Below are 18208 nucleotides of genomic sequence, written 5' to 3'. Positions count from 1 at the left end.
TCAGTAAATATCTCTGAGCAAATATGTAGACCCTGGCTTTCCTGTGGTTTATTTAACCAGGAAATAATTTTGCCCTGGTTCTGTAGAGTCCTTGGTCAATTCTGTGGTATCATTTAGGAGTTCTTCAGAGAATTGTCCGGGTTTAAATTTGCCTGGAATAAAGCCACTCTGAGATGTGTGCATTCCATAAAGTGTTAGTCTGTATCTTGTGTCCATCTGCTACCCCGTTTAAGTTCTGGATACTTCTTTGTTTCCCACCACTCCAGTTTTACTCTCAGTAGACGTTAACTTTTTTTTTGGTTGCAGTGGGTCTTTGTTGCTGCATGCGGGCTTCTCATTGCGGTGGCTTCTCTTATTGGAGAGCACAGGCTCTAGGCGTGTAGGTTTCAGTAGTTGTGGCACCCAGGCTTAGTTGTTCTGTGGCTTGTGGGATCCACCTGGACTAGGGATTGAACCTGTGTCCCCTTCATTGGCAAGCGGAGTCTTATCCGCTGTGCCATCAGAAAGTCCCACATGAATTTTTGTAAAACCATAGCATTTTCACGTTTCCTCAGGGACCATCTTGTCCAACCTCCTCATTATTTATAGAGGAGGAGACCAAGACCCAGAGGTGATGAATGGCATGCTTAGAGTGTCAGGACAGAGAATGCCAGAACTGGGACCAGAATCCAACCCACTGGGCAACTGCCTTCCAAACCATACAGTGCCTTTAGCAAGTGGGTTTTAAGCCTCTCTATAGATGGCTGGATGGCATCACTGACTCGATGGACGTGAGTCTGAGTGAACTCTGGGAGTTGGTGATGGACAGGGAGGTGTGGCGTGCTGCGATTCATGGGGTCACAAAGAGTTGGACACGACTGAGTGACTGAACTGAACTGAACTGATATGCACAGTGCTGAGAGGCAGAGAATCAAAACACAGATCCTCTTTAAGGACATTGAGTCTCCTAAGGGAGAATCATACATGTATGTGTACAATTCAAGGTAGAGATGAGAGATCAAGCTGGTTCCTCCTCTGGGCTGGTCCAGAAGGGCTGCTTACAGAAGACAGTATTGGTACCAGGCCTTGAAGGGTACTTTCTTGTCAGGGAATGACATTCTGAGAGGGTTTCCCCAAATATCTCCTCAGGAAAATAAGGTAACAACTCATAATTATTTTTTGAAGGGAAAGCAGGGAGAATTAATGAACTGTTTTTTTTTAATAGACAGATGGGATGATATATCATGGAGTGCTAATTGTATGGTACAAATAAGTTAATTTTTGTAATTTCCCCTCTTTTCTCCTTTTTGATTCTCAGGATCATACATTTCAAAAGATCATTCTGGCACAGCATTTAAAGTTAGATTTCAGAATTCATGTGTTGTTGTTGTTGTTTTAAATTATATTGATTTTTGACTGTGCTGGGTCTCCACTGCCACGTGGACTTTTCTTTAGTAAGGCACAGGCTCTAGGGCACGTGGGCTTCAGTAGTTTCAGCGTGTGGACTCAATACTTGTGGCTCCTGAGCTCTGGAGCAGAGGCTCAGTAGTTGTGGTGCGTGGGATTAGTTGCTCCAAGGCATGTGGGATCTTCCTCGATCGGGGATCGGACCTGTGTCTCCTGCAATGGCAGGTGGGTTCTTTTACTACTGAGCCACCAGGGAAGCCCCAATTGTTAATTTCTTATCCCACAACTACTAACGGCCACCACATGGACCGAAGGGATGACACAGAGCTAGTTCCTACCTTTGACAAGACCGCTTGTGAGATCCTGCCTGCAACTTTTGTTATTTTTTCAAATTTCTCCTGTCTTCTCTTTTGATCCTAAAAAAAGAAACAGGCTAAATCCTTTAGTATTCTCTTGACAAACATAGTCCTTATCTGTGATAAGAACTTAGTGTTCTTCCTGCATATTTCCTTTCCTTGATTTTATTTATTCAGTTGAGTAACAGATTGATTCTAGTTATATCTTGAGCATTGGTGGTGCTAGTTCACTTAGCCTCAGCTGTAGCCCTCTTTCTATCATGTTTGCCCATCAGACACAAATATTCAAGGCTGGCACTTAGTATTACTTTGTCTTGAGTTAAGGGTTAATATTAATAGTTTTTTTCAAAAATGTTTTTAGTTTTATTGAAGTATAATTGACAGTCAAAATTGTATATATTTCTTCTTTTCCAGTCTGGATTCCTTTTATTTCTTTTTCCTCTCTGATTGCTGTGGCTAGGACTTCCAAAACTATGTAGAATAATAGTGGTGAGAGTGGGCACCCTTGTCTTGTTCCTGATTTTAGAAGAAATGCTTTCAGTTTTTCACCACTTAGGATAATGTTTGCTGTGCGTTTGTCATATATGGCCTTTCTTATGTTGAGGTATGTTCCTTCTGTGCCTACTTTCTGGAGAGTTTCTATCATAAATGGGTGTTGAATTTTGTCAAAGGCTTTCTCTGCATCTATTGAGATGATCATATGATTTTTATCTTTCAATTGATTAGTATGGTATATCACATTGACTGATTTACATATATTGAAGAACCCTTGCATCCCTGGGATAAAGACCAATTGATCATGATGTATGATCTTTATAATGTGTTGTTGGATTCCGTTTGCTGGAATTTTGCTAGAATTTTGAGGATTTTTGTATCTGTGTTCATCAGTGATACTGGCCTGTAATTTTCTTTTTTTGTGGTATCATTGTCTGGTTTTGGTATCAGGGCGATGGTAGCCTCGTAGAATGAGTTTGGGAATTTTCCTTCCTTTTCAATTTTCTGGAAGAGTTATAGCAACATAGTTGTTAGCTCTTCTCCAAACTTTTGGTAGACTTTGCCTGTGAAGCCATCTGGCTCTGGGCTTTTGTTCATTGGGAGAGTTTTTATTACAGTTTCTATTTCCGTGCTTGTGATTGATTTGTTCATATTTTCTGTTTCTTCCTGGTTCAGTTTTTCTAAGAATTTGTCCATTTCTTTCAACTTGTCCCAATTTATTGCCATACAGTTTTTCGTAGTAGTCTCTTATGATCCTTTGTATTTCTCTGTTGTCCACTGTAACTTCTCCTTTTTCATTTCTAATTTTATTGATTTGAGTCTTCTCCCTTTTTTCTTGGTGAGTCTGGTTACTGGTTTGTCAGTTTTTTCTTCTCAAAGAACCAACTCTTAGTTTTATTGATCTTATATGAAGTCTAGAAAGATAGTACTGATGATCCTACGTGCAGGGCAGCAGAGGAGACACAGATGTAGAGAACGGACTTTTGGACACAATGGGCTAAAGAGAAGGTGGGATGATTTTAGAGAACAGCATTGAAACATACACATTATCATATGTAAAAAAGATAGCTAGTGGGAGTTTGCTCTGTGTTGCAGGGAAACCAAAGCCAGTGCTCTGTGACAGCAGGTGGGCTGGGGGCCAAGAAGGGAGGGGACAGTTGTATACCTACGACCAATTCATGTTAATGTATGGCAGAAACCGTCACAATATTGTAATTAGCCTACAATTAAAAACAAAATATAAATAATTTAAAAATTGTATGTATTTAAGGTATACAACTGGATGACCTGATATACGTCAACATTGTTAAATACACATCACAACCAAGCAAGTCAGCATATCCGTCACTTCACACCTTTACCATTTTATGTTTTTTTTTCTTTTTTACTTTTCTTTCTATTTTTATTTTATGGTGAGACCATGCTCCGCCCTCTAGTAAATTTCAGGAACACAATATAATATTGTCAGTTACAGTCAATATTGATGTACACCAGTTCTCCAGAACTTACTCATCTTGCATAACTGAAAGCTTGTAACTCTTGACCAGTATTTCCCCATTTCCCCCTTTCCCAGCCCCTGGTAGCCACGTTTCCTCTCTGTATATCTATGAGTTTGGCCTCTGTGCCATGTTTATTGGCTTTTTGTAAATTGAAACAGTACTCACAAAGTGCTGATACCTTCTTCCAGGTGAACTTCATTGTATGATAAAATGTCATATGCATTTCATGAGTATATTAACATTTTTGTTTTAATATAGTGAAATTTACTACAGAATTTAATTTCAACTCTTAGGAGCAACCTTGAGAGGACAAGGGTACATATTGGATGATTTAAAACTTTAGGAAGTGGAGATAAGGTAGACTGCAAGTAAAAATACATTATGGGTAACCAGACTTGAAAAAAATAACTTGTCTCAAGTCTCTAATTGTAACCTGTAAATATTTAGTTCTTTGATTACCTAAGCTTTAGGCAGAAGAGTGGAAAAAGATATGGGGCATATCAAGATTTCTCCCTTTTCTTCAGCTTTATCAAGATCTTTTTTTTTTTTTTCATTTTGTTTGAGAATAGCTTGGAAGTGTTTGTCTTTTGATTGATAGCCTTAGTTGTTATAAAAAATATTATGTAAGAGAGGGAGTATATAAAATCGAACTTTTGACTTTATTTTTTTGGTGCTCTTTATAGATGTCCTGTTTGCCGATACTGTCAAACGCCAGAGCCAGTAGAAGAAAATAAGTGTTTCGAGTGTGGTGTTCAGGAAGTAAGTAACAAGTGGTGGAAAAGAATAATGTACACAGCTTTAATTGTCTGGGATTTTCTTCTGCCCATTGTGACTTAACTTCTTTTCAATTCTTTTTGAGACAGATTTTTTTTTCTCTCTCTGTTGAGGATCAGGCAAAAAAAAAAAAAAAAATACACAAACTGTTTTACTCCTACACAAAATACTTTATGCTTTCATTCTTTGGTGTTGGAAAAGGCTGAGATTTTTGTTGATAAATTATTTTCCTTGTTGTTTACATAGGACATGTGAGTTCCTTAGAATCCAGAGTGAAAAACTTAATTGACCCATAAAAGCAGCCTTTTGGGTGTTTTTAAAAGATATTTATTTATTTGGCTGCACTGGGCCTTAGTTGTGGCACTCAGGCTTAGTTATTAGTTACTCAGAGACATGTGGGATCTTAGTTCTGTGACCAAGGATCCAGCCTGAGGACCCTGCACTGGAAGGTGGATTCTTAACCACTGGACCACCAGGGAAGTCCCCTAGTTTGAATAAGGGGACTTATTTGAATTTGAAATAATTTGAATAAGTTTGAATAAGTTTCCTTATTCAGAACTCCTGTAGAAACATCTCTAAATCTCATCCCGCGTCAGGCCCCCATACACCCAAATGTCATACACCTCATACACCAGGTCATGTAATTTTACATCGCTAATGAAGACCTTACCTCCTTCCCGGCAGAACCTTTGGATTTGTTTAATATGTGGCCACATAGGATGTGGACGATATGTGAGTCGACATGCCTATAAGCACTTTGAGGAGACCCAACACACGTATGCCATGCAGCTCACCAACCATCGAGTCTGGGACTACGCTGGAGGTGAACACCACTCCTGTTTTCTAGTTTGGACTCATTCTGTCTAAAAACATCTCTGTCAGAACCTCTCCACTTCCTTTCTCACAGCTTGAAATCTTCCTGACAGCTATGGCAAACTCCAGTTCTTATGGTGGCCCATAGGGCCCTGTTTCATATGTTAATTGCCTGCATTGCCCAGGTTAAAGAGAGTTAATACTTACACTCCTGCCCTCTCACTCTTTTTTTAAAAATTCAAGTGATTTAAACCACTTTTAAAGAAATATTGCCCAGCATTTAATTTGGATCTGTGAAAACAAAAATTTTGTCCAAGTTAAAGGTTTATGGAGACCCTTTTCATTCTGAAAAACCATGCCTTGGTTGACTTATTCTTTTCTTTAGATAATTATGTCCATCGACTGGTTGCAAGTAAAACAGATGGAAAGCTAGTACAGTATGAATGTGAGGGTGATACTTGCCAGGAGGAGAAAATAGATGCCTTACAGTTAGAGGTAAGATATTATTAATCACTAAATACCTACGTCTGCTGCTTTTTACTATTCTAACTTGAAAAGGTTTTTGGGGCTTAAATTTTGCCATTTTCCCGCTGTGTTAGCTTTTGTTTTAAATATCTATATTGCTCTGAAGGATTCTTAAAATACTTTTATTTCATCTGATTTTCTTCTTTGGAAATCTGAAGTTTCATTGAGCCTTTTAATTTTCAACATTATGTTCCTAGTTTTCTCAGATTCAGTATTAGGGTTATCCTGTGTAGCTGTGATAAAACTAGAAGTTAAGAATCTTCCTGTTGGCATCACAGTAGCAGTCGGAAATGGAGCAAACTTGGTCAGGATGAGGAGTCCCCAATAGCATCTTTCCATGCCGAGAAGCTTTTTTGTATATGTTGAGTTGACATTTACTAATTGGATAAAGATAAAGCCTTATATAGATAAAACCATTTTTGGATATTCACATAAGTGAAGAAACAACAAAACTTGCACAGTTGGTGGTTTTTCTCACAGCAGTAAACTTTATATAACTATAAACTTGATGTAAATTTTTTATTAAGGAAGGAAAAGTTTAACATGAGTCCTATTTTATATAAATTTCAAAACAATTACTTTAAAAACAAATACCTTAACCATTGGAGGAAGTGGACATTTGAAAACTTGCTCATCTCCAGGTGTTTAAAGTCAGTGAAATGGCCTAAAATAGAGCTGGAGTTGTTACCATTAATATATTGTATTGACATGAAAAAAGTTCCAGTCTTTAGTGTTAAGTTTTTAGTAACTCTTACAAATTAAGTATGTTCATTCAGTGAATACCTATAGAGGGTTGCTGTCTGTCAGCTACTCTTCCATGTGCTACTCTTCTATTTAACTTAGCATTAAATGGACTCCCTGCCCTCCTGGAGCGTACATTCTAGTGACACACATTCTCCCAAATTGTCCCTTCTTTCTGTGGCTCTTTCATTCTCTTCTGTGGCCTGCAAACATAAGTAGATCTCCAGTCTCCTGGAATGATCTTTTCCAAAATACAAAATGTGATCTTGCCACTCTTTGGCTCACATTTCTAGATGTGATACCCCAGAACTTTGCATAGGCCCCAGCTCACCACACCCTACACTCCAGCCTCACTGGCCTTACTTCATGGCTGCGATAATCCTAAACGTCCACAGCATCACATTTCTCTGGAATCTTTCTGTCTCCTCCTCCTGTCTGTCTGTCAAGGTGTCAAGGGTCCTTTCAAATCTCACCTTCTGTCAGAAATCCTATTGGATCCTACTGTCATAAGCCATCTGTCCTTTCTCTGTAGTTACACAGCACTGTTCATTCATTCATGCACTTGGGTAGCAAACTTTTCTTGACATCCAGGATGTGCCAGGCACCAACGGCACAAAAATAAAGATATAGCCTTGCTTTCAAAGAGTTCACAGTCCAGTCAAGGAGAGAGCCTGGTAAAAGGCTGATTAAGTGCTAATGTCAAAAGTGCTATTAATGATAGGCACAGTGGGAGCCAAGAGGGGTAATTAACCCAAGGCTGGAAGTGATAGGGACAGCTTCCTGAAGGGGTAGCTGGATTAGCTGATTTGAGTTATACTCGATTTAAAACCATGTGGTTCTTCTTGAAGTCAGCTTGAACAGAAACAAGGGTTTTTTTAAATTGTACATTTCTCTGTCCCTAACTAGATTGATTGTAAGCTCCCAGAGGGGACTGAAGTATAATTGTCATCTCTGTGTTCCCCTAATTTATTGAGTAGAGTGGAACCAAGGTGTAATATACATTCTGAATGTTCCTCTTACTCTTCTTCAGGTCATTAAAAATCAGGTTTTAATTGACTTTCAGAGACTGACAACGGTAACTTATGTTTTGGTGTCCATTCTCTGTGTTTTTGTAGTATTCATATTTACTAACAAGCCAGCTGGAGTCACAACGAATCTACTGGGAAAACAAGATAGTCCGGATAGAGAAGGACACAGCAGAGGAAGTAAGTTTCTCATTTGATGACTGCTGAAATGCCACATGCTAGGACAGCCTGCTGTTGGGTGGGAGAAGGCAGAGTACAGGGGAAAAGGGATCTTATAATCTTTCTTTTTAGTCACATCTATAGGTAGAGAGCTGGTTTACCTCTAAAAAAGAAACCTTTGTTTTATGTCAGTTAAATCTCAACAAAGGTGGAGGCTAGTAAGGGTAGAAAAAAGAAAAGATTTGGAATCGCTTGGCTCACTCCAGTGACCTAACTTGATCAGGGTTCCAATAAACACCTGACTTGGCATTATACTGGAGACTTAGCCTCTGAAGGGTGTATAAGGAAACAACTTCCAGACAACAATGAGAGTGAAATTAGTCAAAAAGAGGAAAAGGAAGAAGAGACAAAAATACACTTACTGCAAATGTAATCAACTAAGCATAATTGAAGAGAAGGGACGTGGACATATATTCTCACCTAGGATTAGTAAATCAAGATTTTATTGTGTGCTGAGCCCTGCACACAATCTTACTGTGTGCTGAGCCCTACTCTGTACTAAGTTAAGAAATCAGACACTTGGTATGTACTTAAAAAAAAAAGAAAGAAAGAAACCTTGGATTTAAAGCCTTAAGTATTTTGGTATTTTGAGGTTGGGATGTTGTTTGTTTGTACTCAGTCAGGTTTTCTAGTGGCTTGTGCAATTCCATTTAAAAAATAGAAGTATGTGCATGAGAGTTTGTAATTTGAGTCAGCCAAGTGGTTTGTCAACTTGGGAACAGCTGCTTTGGGGAGCTGAATATGGGCTCCTAAGGCAACAAGATGGTGCTTTAAAATTGAAGGGAATAAAATTAGGCAGAGATGCTAGAGTGGTCAGCATGGCACCTTGTTGGTCTCAGGCAGTGGTCTTGAAAATTTAACAAGATAATCCTTTAAAGAAAAGGCCATTCACTATTCCAGTGGGTAGAAGAGAAAAGTGATGTGATTTGGCAGAAGCCCAGCCCAGAGTGGCCCAGAGCTCCACCAACTTGGTTTTCCCTTTGTCTCCAGCATGTACAAGGAAACCTGAGGGTACCAGAGAAGGGAGTTTGAAAACCAGTGAGCACCTGAGTGTTCATGTATAACTGGGGCTCTGGGAACCATTCTCCGGATCTAGCGACAATGATTCCCTTAGTCTTAAATAAAGGCTTTTAAATTTAAATCATTGATTTAAATGGTTATTTTAAAAATGCTTATTTTAGTAACTTTGTGAATCTCCACCAGTAACTGGGTCTTCAGATGGGGAACTACAGAGCCAGATATGGGGCTCTCCTCTGTGGTAGCTGGTATTATCCTAGAGCTTAGCAGGCAGGGCCAACCTGTCACTTTATGCCAGGCTCAAGGGTCCCAGTTTCTGAACATGCGTACAAATGAGAAGAAATCAGGTCTCTTTCATTAAGGCATAGTGTGTGCGTACTCAGTCGTGTCTGAGTCTTTGCAACCTCATGGACTGTAGCCCACCAGGATCCTCTACCATGGAACTTTCCAGGCAAGAATACTGGAGTGGGTTGCCATTTCCTGTGCCAGAGGATCTTCCTGATACAGGGCTCGAACCTGCATCTCCTGTGTCTCCTGCACTGGCAGGCAAATTCTTTACCCACAGCAGCACTTGGGATGCCCCCAGCTTTATAATAATCTCTCTCAAAAAGTTCATGATGCAGTTCTTACAAGAACCTTCTAAGCAATGGCAGTGCCTTTCTAGAGGGGCTTGATTGGAGTCCACATGGGAAGGAGGTACCTCTGACAGCACTTGAGAGGCAGAGCAGGAGGAGCACCAGCAATGCCATGTGGCCTCACTAATGAGTTTTTCTATGGGCTGTCCCAGTGTGACCACCTGAAGTGCTTTGTACAGACCCTTGAGAACTTAGCTCATGATCCTCTCTGCCTTTTAAGATTCTTGAGGATTAACTGCATTCCCTAACACATGCCCATGGAAAGCAAATCAGAGGGCAGGAAAACTAAAAATGTGAAACTGTGTTTACCTCTAGGTAGGGATAAGGTTGCGGCCAATGCAGCCCTAAATACAAAGCTTGGAAAGGATATTTTGTGTTCTAGTGAAAGAGGTCAGTTAATGGGTGATGTAAGCCTTTTGTTCCTGCCTCTGTCCTCCTGACTAGTCCTCTGTCCGTTGGCACATCCAGCCATGGTGCACGTGCAAAGGAGAAACAGTGATAGTGAGTCTCACGGGCAGAGATTCTTGGTCATGGGACTCATAGAAAGTTAATGTAGGGGAGCAGAGGGGCTGAAGATTTGAGATCCACTGTGGACTTCTACAATACTATTCCAGTCCCTCGCTGCCTTAGTGCAGTTATTACAGCGTGAGCAAAGTTTGTTCTGCAGAATGAAGCTCATACCCATTTGAAGGTTCCTAGTTTTAGTGGGCCATGTATGAAGAGCATAGAGTAGGTCATCTATACAGGTGAATTCTCCCAGATACCACTTTTTTTCTGGAATTCCTTAAGTGGTCCAGTGGTTAGGACTCTGCAGTTTCACTGACAAAGGGGATGGGTTTAATCCCTGGTCGGGGAACCGAAATCCCACAAGTTGCATGACACGGCTTAGAAAAAAAAAGATAAATCTTTTCTTTTAAGCCTCTAGCTCCATATATAAATTGCTGTTTTCCAGTTGTAGATTGTGAACTGAGTTTGGTGGGCCACAGCTGGTAGTTTTATTAAACAGCATGGGATAGATATCAGAGTGAATCATTTAATATTACTTTGTGAAACTTCTGTTTCAGGAGAATGTGTGTGTGTGTGTGTACAGAGTGTTTCTTAATGCAGGCTAATGGTCAGAAATGTTTTTTAAATCACTAGTTTAAACCATCATAATATTTATCTCTAGCAATATTAAAAACCTTTTTGAGGTCACTTAGTATTTTTCATCTTGATTTAAATGTGTTTGGCTTATTGTCTTTAGTCACCAAAACATTGGTTTGGTTTTTTTTGATGGTTATTTCTGTCCTCTCCAGTTTCCCTGAACTGATTGGAGTAACTTTAAGAGCAAAAGGTCAAAAGGATCTCATGGTCTTATTTTAAAAACAGTATTGAGGAGAAAATTAATACCGAATAGAATTAGAGTAATTTGAAAGCTATTTTTATTTTTATGACATAGCAGAACTTTTAGAAATCTCCTTTTAATTGCATGTTCTTCCAACTTAATAATGTTGGCTCTAAAGTTAATTACTACAAAGCAGTTATTCTTATTTTTTTAAAAAAGAGGGAGCAGTGCAGTTAGAGACCTGCTAGGCAGGCCATATGGCAAATGTTGAAAAAGAAAGCGTTAAAAGCGTTTTTTCTGGCATGATGCATGTTGCATGAGTATATGCTGAGAGTTTAGATCTTGCCCAGAGGTCACTTTTCCTTTGTTATTGAGCTTTGGTCCACTGTCTGGTGCAGAGAGAGTTTTAGAACTTGGCTTTGAACCCAGACTTGGGGTCCAGTCCTGGACTCAATCACTCTAGCTGGGTGACCTTGGGGTGTATTGCCTCACTTTTCTCAAGCCTCAGTTTCTGTAAAAAGTTTATACACCTAAGTCATAGGCTTGTAATAAAGAATAAATGGAAAAAAAGAGAATAAATGAGATACTACCTGTAAGACACCTAGCCAATGCCTGAGCCATAGGATTTAAACTCTCAGTCACTTCCATTTCCTATTATTAATACCCCATGACCCACCTATCTTCTTCATGTCTTTAGACCAGTGGTGTTGAGGCATATGTTTTTAAGACAGTGTAATATGAATTCTTTCTGTAAATTGCCTTTATATAAACTCAATAAAATAAGAACTGCTTATGTTGCATGTGACTTCAGAGTACATGAGAATGTTAATAGTGAGTTTGGAGGGGAAAGAATACCAAACAGCTAGAATCACCTGTTACAAGTACCTTTGGATTATTTGGATAATACAGTTGGCCCTTAAACAGCATGGGTTTGAACTGTACTTACATGTGGATTTTTTTCAACGGATGCCTACTGTAGTATTACAGGAACCACAGATGGTTGAATCTACAGATGAGAACCTCAGATACAGAGCACTGATGATAAAGTTATACTTGAATTTTTGACTTCGAGGAGGGTTGAGTTCCCTAACCCCCGTGTCGTTCAAGGGTCAAGTGTAATTTTAGAATATGATCTCAAGAGGTAAAAAACAGTAGTGAGTTAAGAATGGGAGAGTCTTGTCCTCCTACACTATTGATAGGAAAGTAAATTGGTGCAGTCACTATGGAAGACAGAATGGCAGTTCCTTAAAAAAAATTAAAAATAGAGCTACCATATGATCCTGCAATCCCACTCTTGGACATATATCTGAAAAAGACATAAACTCTAATCAGAAAAGATAAATGCACCCTAGTGTTCATAGCAGCACTGTTTATAATAGCCAACACAAATAGAAGAAACCTAAATCTCCATCAGCAGATAAATAGATGAAGATGTGGTACATACATACAGTGGAATACTACTCAGCCATAAAAAAAGAATGAAATAATGCCATATGCAGTAGTATGAATGGACCTAGAGATTATCATATTAAATAAAGTAAGTCAAAGAAAGACAAATATTATATGATTATCAGTTACATCCAAATCGTAAAAAATAATACAAATGAATCTATTTACAAAAAAGAAACAGGCTCACAGATATGGAAAATAAATTTATATTTACCAAAGAGGATGGGAAGGGGAGTGTGGAATTAACTGATAGACACTACTGTATTTGAAATAGATAAGCAACAAGGATGTACTATATAACACGGAATCATATTCAATATCTTATAATAACCTATAATGGAAAATAATCTGAAAAATATATATGTATAACTGGATCACTTTGCTGTACACATGAAACTACCACAATATTACAAATCAGCTACATTTCAATTAAAAGAAAAAAAAGAATGGGAGATTCTGATCTGGCTTCTGACAAAACCATCTCCTACTCTGTAGCGTGAAGCTCTTTACCTTCTAGCAGTTTCACTCAACATTCAGTAGCTTTTGATCCCTCTTCATCCTGGTTGAGAGAAATGGTAAGAAAAAAAAGAGTTCTCAAAATATTTACTCCTGTTGCAGAAATTCTTTCAGATAATGGTCTCACCTTTTCTAAGTTTGGTTTGTCAAAGACAAGTAGTCGGGAGGTGAAAATTGTAAAGTTAGCCCCAGAGGCCACACAGCTTTGTCTTTGAAATAAAACTGATCTCTGTTTACTATTTCAGATTAACAACATGAAGACCAAATTTAAAGAAACAATTGAGAAATGTGATAATCTGGAGCACAGACTAAATGATCTCCTGAAAGAAAAGCAGTCTGTGGAAAGAAAGTAGGTATAACTGACCTGTTCTCTTAATTAGCTGTTTTATTCTAACAGGCTCCATAAACAGAGAATCTCCTTTAGTCCCATGGACATACACTCATTATTGTCAAGTGTGTGTGTATGACCAAGTTTTCAAGGGTCTCCCTATATATGGAGCAGACCTACTGTGACGTCCTATTTACGAAAAAATTCAGTGTTTCATGCCAGATGGATGCCGTGTGGAATACAGGACTCTCCCCTGATGACAGTGCTTATGCTTGCACAAGTGTCTCCTGTTTTTGCCTGTAGAAAGCTATCTCCCTTTGCCCAGAGCTGCTCTGAGCCGTGGTGACTGAGAAATGGCAGTTAGGAAAGACACATCTAAGCTGGAGATGGTGTGTCTTCTGGCTTTGCTTGGGAATTAAAGGCCAAAGATACTGAATATGGAGCGAAAAGCTCATCAACAGCATGGCAGGAACATTCTCTACTACTATTATTTGGGAAGATAATTGCTATTAAATGAAACTACTTTTCTAGCTTAAGTTAGACTCACAAAAATAATTGGATTTTTTGCCTCCAGACAAATGGATAAAAAATAAAGGGGATAATTGTCCCTTAAGAAGGTTTTTTGGTTTGTGTTTTTTTAATCTTTTATTTTGGAATAAATATAAGGTTTAAAAAAAGGTTGCAACGATAGTTCTAAGAATTTCCATAAACCTTTCACCTGTTTTCCCCCATAGCAAATAACTGGATATTTTTAGTAGTGTGGGGGTTTGTTTATGTGGTAAAATATGTGTTACATAGATTTTGCCATATTAATCATTTTAAGTATACCAGTCAGTGACATGAAGTGTCTTCACAGTGTGCAACTATGATTCTAGAATTTTTCAACACTCCAACAGAAACTCTTCACCAAGGGGGTTAACTGTTGTGAAAACAACACTACAACATAAATAGAAATAAAAATAAAAAAGTCTCTATTATACTTTCAGTGCCCTAACTAATTGAACTGTTGCAAAGAATTTAAAAGTTAAAACTGAAAGTTTTCTTTCACTCCCAACCTCTAGGATCTAATGCCTGATGATCTGAGGTAGAGCTGATATAATAATAATACAAAAAGTGCACAATAAATGTAGTGCATTTGAAACATCCTGAAACAGTCCCCCCATCCCCCCTTACTTCCTGGTCCATGGAAAAACTGTCTTCCATGAAATCAGTCCCTGGTGCCAAAAAGGTTGGGGACCACTGATCGAGAGGTTCTTAATGGCACCAGTGAATACTTCTTGTTCCACCTCTTTTACTGTACCTGTATAAACACCTCACATATATCTTTTTTCTACAAAAATTGAATAATATTAGGTATTCTGTTTGGTAAAATATTCTGTTTGGGAGGTTTTTGGGTTTTTTTTCCCTTTGGACTGGCACACCTAGATCTATACCTTGTAACATGTATGAAAATCATAATAATTTTAACCAGTTCCCCTTGATGGACATGTTTTACTACTATAAACAATGTTGCAATAAGCACCTTTCTCCATATGTCATTTAGTGCAACCCTGAGTATTTTATAGGATAAATTCTTGGAAGTAGAATAGCTATGTCAGAGGGTGGGTGAAATTTTAATTTTCATAGATGTTGCCAAGTTGACTTCCATTGAGTGTGTATCAGTTCACACTCTAGTGCCACCATGTGGGAGTGCCCCTTTTTCCCACATCTGAGCTCTCTGGCATTCTGATACATAAAAATGGTATTTCAAGTGGTGTTTTAATTTGTCATTCTTTACTTGTAAGATTGAGCATCATATAAGGCACTCCCTCTTCTTGAAGACTCTTCTCCAGCAAATGCAGTGAGGTCAGAGCACTTGACTCTTTAAGAATGTCACTTTTCCTCATAACTTCTTTATCACAGTTATCATCTCTAGGCTACTCATGTAAACAATACAGAGAAGCAGTAGACATGTTAGCATGAATCACAAAATAGTTTCTGCTATTGAAAAATCTCTGATCTTTAAATATTGTCCTGAAGCTACACTTGAGGTAACCGAAGCAGAATTCTGATTTCAGGTGGCTGTGGCAATGCCAGCAGACCCCTTGGCCATGGGAGGGAGGAGTCTGCCATGAGTGGATTCTGAGGTCATGTTCTCTGTTCAGTCTCAGGGCAGAAAGGGGCTCTGTCAGCAAATGGGAACCATGCATTGTCTCCCTTTGTTTTTGTGAAAGGTGCACTCAGCTAAACACTAAAGTGGCCAGACTCACCACGGAGCTCAAAGAGGAGCAGGAAATGAACAAGTGTTTGCGAGCCAATCAAGTCCTCCTACAGAACAAGCTGAAGGAGGAGGAGAGGGTGTTAAAAGAGACCTGCGACCAGAAGGACCTGCAGATCACCGAGATCCAGGAGCAGCTGCGGGATGTCATGTTCTACCTGGAGACGCAGCAGAAAATCAACCACCTGCCCGCTGAGACCCGGCAGGAAATCCAGGAGGGACAGATCAACATTGCCATGGCCTCAGCCTCCAGCCCCCCGTCTTCTGGGGGCAGTGGGAAGCTGTCCTCCAGGAAGGGCCGTAGCAAGAGGGGCAAGTGATCTTCAGAGAAGTGCACTTCCCCAGGACTGTTCTCCCTGGCACAGCGAGGGCGTGCTGGGGCCTTCAGCTAACTATGAGTGTGGACCCTGAATAAGTATAAGTCAGGATCAAGCCACAGTTGTTCGGATCTTTCATTTGCTAGTGTGTGGTGTAACGACCGTAGAGGGCTGACGACCAGGAGAGTTGAGGGAAACAGGCAGTGTTTTCAAAGGTGGCTGCTTTTCTCAACCATGATAGTTCACTAACCTCAGACATTCTGATGACCATTTTGCCTTCCTACTTGATAGATGCTCCAACGCTGCTGTGCATTTTTCCGTTGTATTTATTGAGTTGGTGTATTTGACTTTCAGTTCTGGGGTCAGTTTAAGAGCTCGGATTTTTTTGTGTCCCCTGAAAGGTAATATTACCTCGTCCTAAGGCAGCAAACCTGCCAGAAGTCACAGCAGTTGCTTGAGAGAGAGGCTCCTGTTGCCCACTAAGGATTTATGAAAATGCCCTAGCATTAGTCTCATATCATTGGCATCACTTCTTGCCTCTGGGGAATTGAAGAAATAGTTAAATGTTACATGAAAAGAGGCTAGGTCTGTAAACCCAGTACTGGCTTGTCACCAGCAGCCATCTCCTCTTGCTCTAGGCCTCGCCAGGAAAAACAAACAGCCCCTGGGCAGACTGAGTGGACCCAGTGTAGGAAAAATGGTGACGTCCCTACTTTGTTTATTTTTGATGCCTCCACAGCTCATGATGAACCTCAGAGAAGGAGGCTTAATTTTTGCTTTAAGACAAACCTCAGTGGACTTCCTAGCATCCAGCAAGAATAAACAGGCAGATTTATCATCCATGTGAAAAGGTATGAGCAAGGCCTCTGACTGGATGACTGTATTTTGTTGGGATCAGTATTTTCTGAGTGTTTACAAAAAACTGGGCTACGTGTTTAGGTTGTGACTAGAAGGAGCTTGGGCAGATCTGCAGTTATGCTTTCAAGATATATCCAAAAGGCTGTTGCTAAATTCAAAAATTAGAATTTTAACAGAGGCCCCTTTAAAACAGTCATGTAATGCTTATATGGGCCAACAGAGGGTCTGTGTACTTTTTCTAGAAACAGAAATGTCAAAAAAAAAATCTCGCAATATGTGGTAATTAAACAAAATTAAAGTAAGACCCATATTGGAATCTAGCTTCCAAAAGAGGTAGCTGTATAGGTTAACAAGACACACTGTTAAATGACGGATTTTCTTTTCTGTTTTTATAATTAGACAAAGTTTTCAAATGATCACACTTCAGAACTTGTTTTTAGCCTATGATTAGGCCTCATCCTCCAAAAGTCTTCATGTCACCTGTTCACACACCAACTGTATGGCTAATCACCATGCATTTCTGTGGGGTCTGCCACAGCATTTCCCAAAGAACCTTCTCTGTAACTCTGCAACATGAATGTACTCAGACATTCTCAGTTTTTTCTTAGGGCAAACCAATTCCACAAGTCCCCCTTGGACTTATATATATATATATATATATGCAGGTATCTTAAAGCAAAAGTGGGAATGGGAAACTAACCTAATTCTCTTTCCTATAGAGATTCTATTTTATTTAAAATCTATTTTTACACTAGTTAGAATCCTGCTTTTTTGGCCAAGTACTTGTCGTGCATGTCTGACCTTGCAGAAGCTGGGGTGGATTGTAGCATACTAATTAAGAGAATTAGAAGTAGTTGACAAGCTTGCTTGCTCCTCATTTCTCTGTGATCACCTCTTGTCAAGCAGCTCTACTACCACTGGCAGAACAGAGATTTTTCTCAGTAAACGTGAGATAAACACTATGAAAGGCTGTGCCCAGAGGAAGGAGCAAATAGGCAAATGTTTCCAAACTACTTGAAGGTTTAAAAAAAAAAAAATGTTCCAGAAAGAAATCTTGTCAAGCTATGTAAAGAAAATGTTTAAAAAAAAACAGTCAATGAGTCATGTTTGAATTTGACAAAATTACATAAGGTAGAAACTCTTAGTGTTTTCTGCAGGATGGAAATGAACCACTTAACATATCCATACTACCTTGAACAATGAAACTGCATTAAAATAACCAAACTTGGAAATGATTCTGCCACGTGTGAAATCTGTGTCTCTCTGGTGGTTATTTTGCTTGGGGGCTTGTACCTGAATCATGTAAGAAAAAGTAACTGAACCAGATAGAGAAGAAGGTTGTCTGAATTGGGAGGCTTGGGTTAAGAGAAGACCCAGATGCACCATTCTCTTGCAAACTATGGTTAAAAAAAAAAAAAAAACAGTCAATATCTACACCCAAGACTTTTTTCCAGGCCCTCTACAGAGCTAGGGTGGTATTGTTTTTGAAAACTGTCATAAATGTGACTCATTCAGGATCCACCGTGTAAGATAAAGCACTGAAGCGACTCCCTGCTCCCTGATTGCTCAGTGAAGTTGCTCTCGGCTGAAAAAGGGATTTAAAGAGCCAGTCAGTAAGAATGTGGAGAACTTGGCAAATCACAAATGAACAACCTTCTGTCACTACTTGGAAAC

At 39.3% G+C, this 18208-nt stretch overlaps 1 protein-coding gene across 1 annotated transcript in view; it reads left to right on the top strand.

Moving 5' to 3' along the window:
* Positions 1–17739, top strand: part of BRAP (BRCA1 associated protein) — a 30801-nt gene extending 13062 nt beyond the window's left edge. The window contains exons 7-12 of the mRNA XM_068989789.1: positions 4420–4495; positions 5195–5333; positions 5709–5818; positions 7705–7794; positions 13020–13123; positions 15316–17739. Of these exons, the coding sequence (XP_068845890.1) occupies positions 4420–4495; positions 5195–5333; positions 5709–5818; positions 7705–7794; positions 13020–13123; positions 15316–15679 (883 nt within the window). The 3' untranslated portion in view covers positions 15680–17739. The remainder of the gene's footprint in view (positions 1–4419; positions 4496–5194; positions 5334–5708; positions 5819–7704; positions 7795–13019; positions 13124–15315) is intronic.
* The last annotated feature ends 469 nt before the right edge of the window (positions 17740–18208 follow it).

This window comes from Capricornis sumatraensis, chromosome 17 (genome assembly GCF_032405125.1).
Source record: "Capricornis sumatraensis isolate serow.1 chromosome 17, serow.2, whole genome shotgun sequence".
Taxonomy (NCBI): Eukaryota; Metazoa; Chordata; class Mammalia; order Artiodactyla; family Bovidae; genus Capricornis; species Capricornis sumatraensis.
The sequence above is the reverse complement of the archived record's forward strand: the minus strand, read 5'-3'. Positions and strand labels throughout refer to the sequence as shown.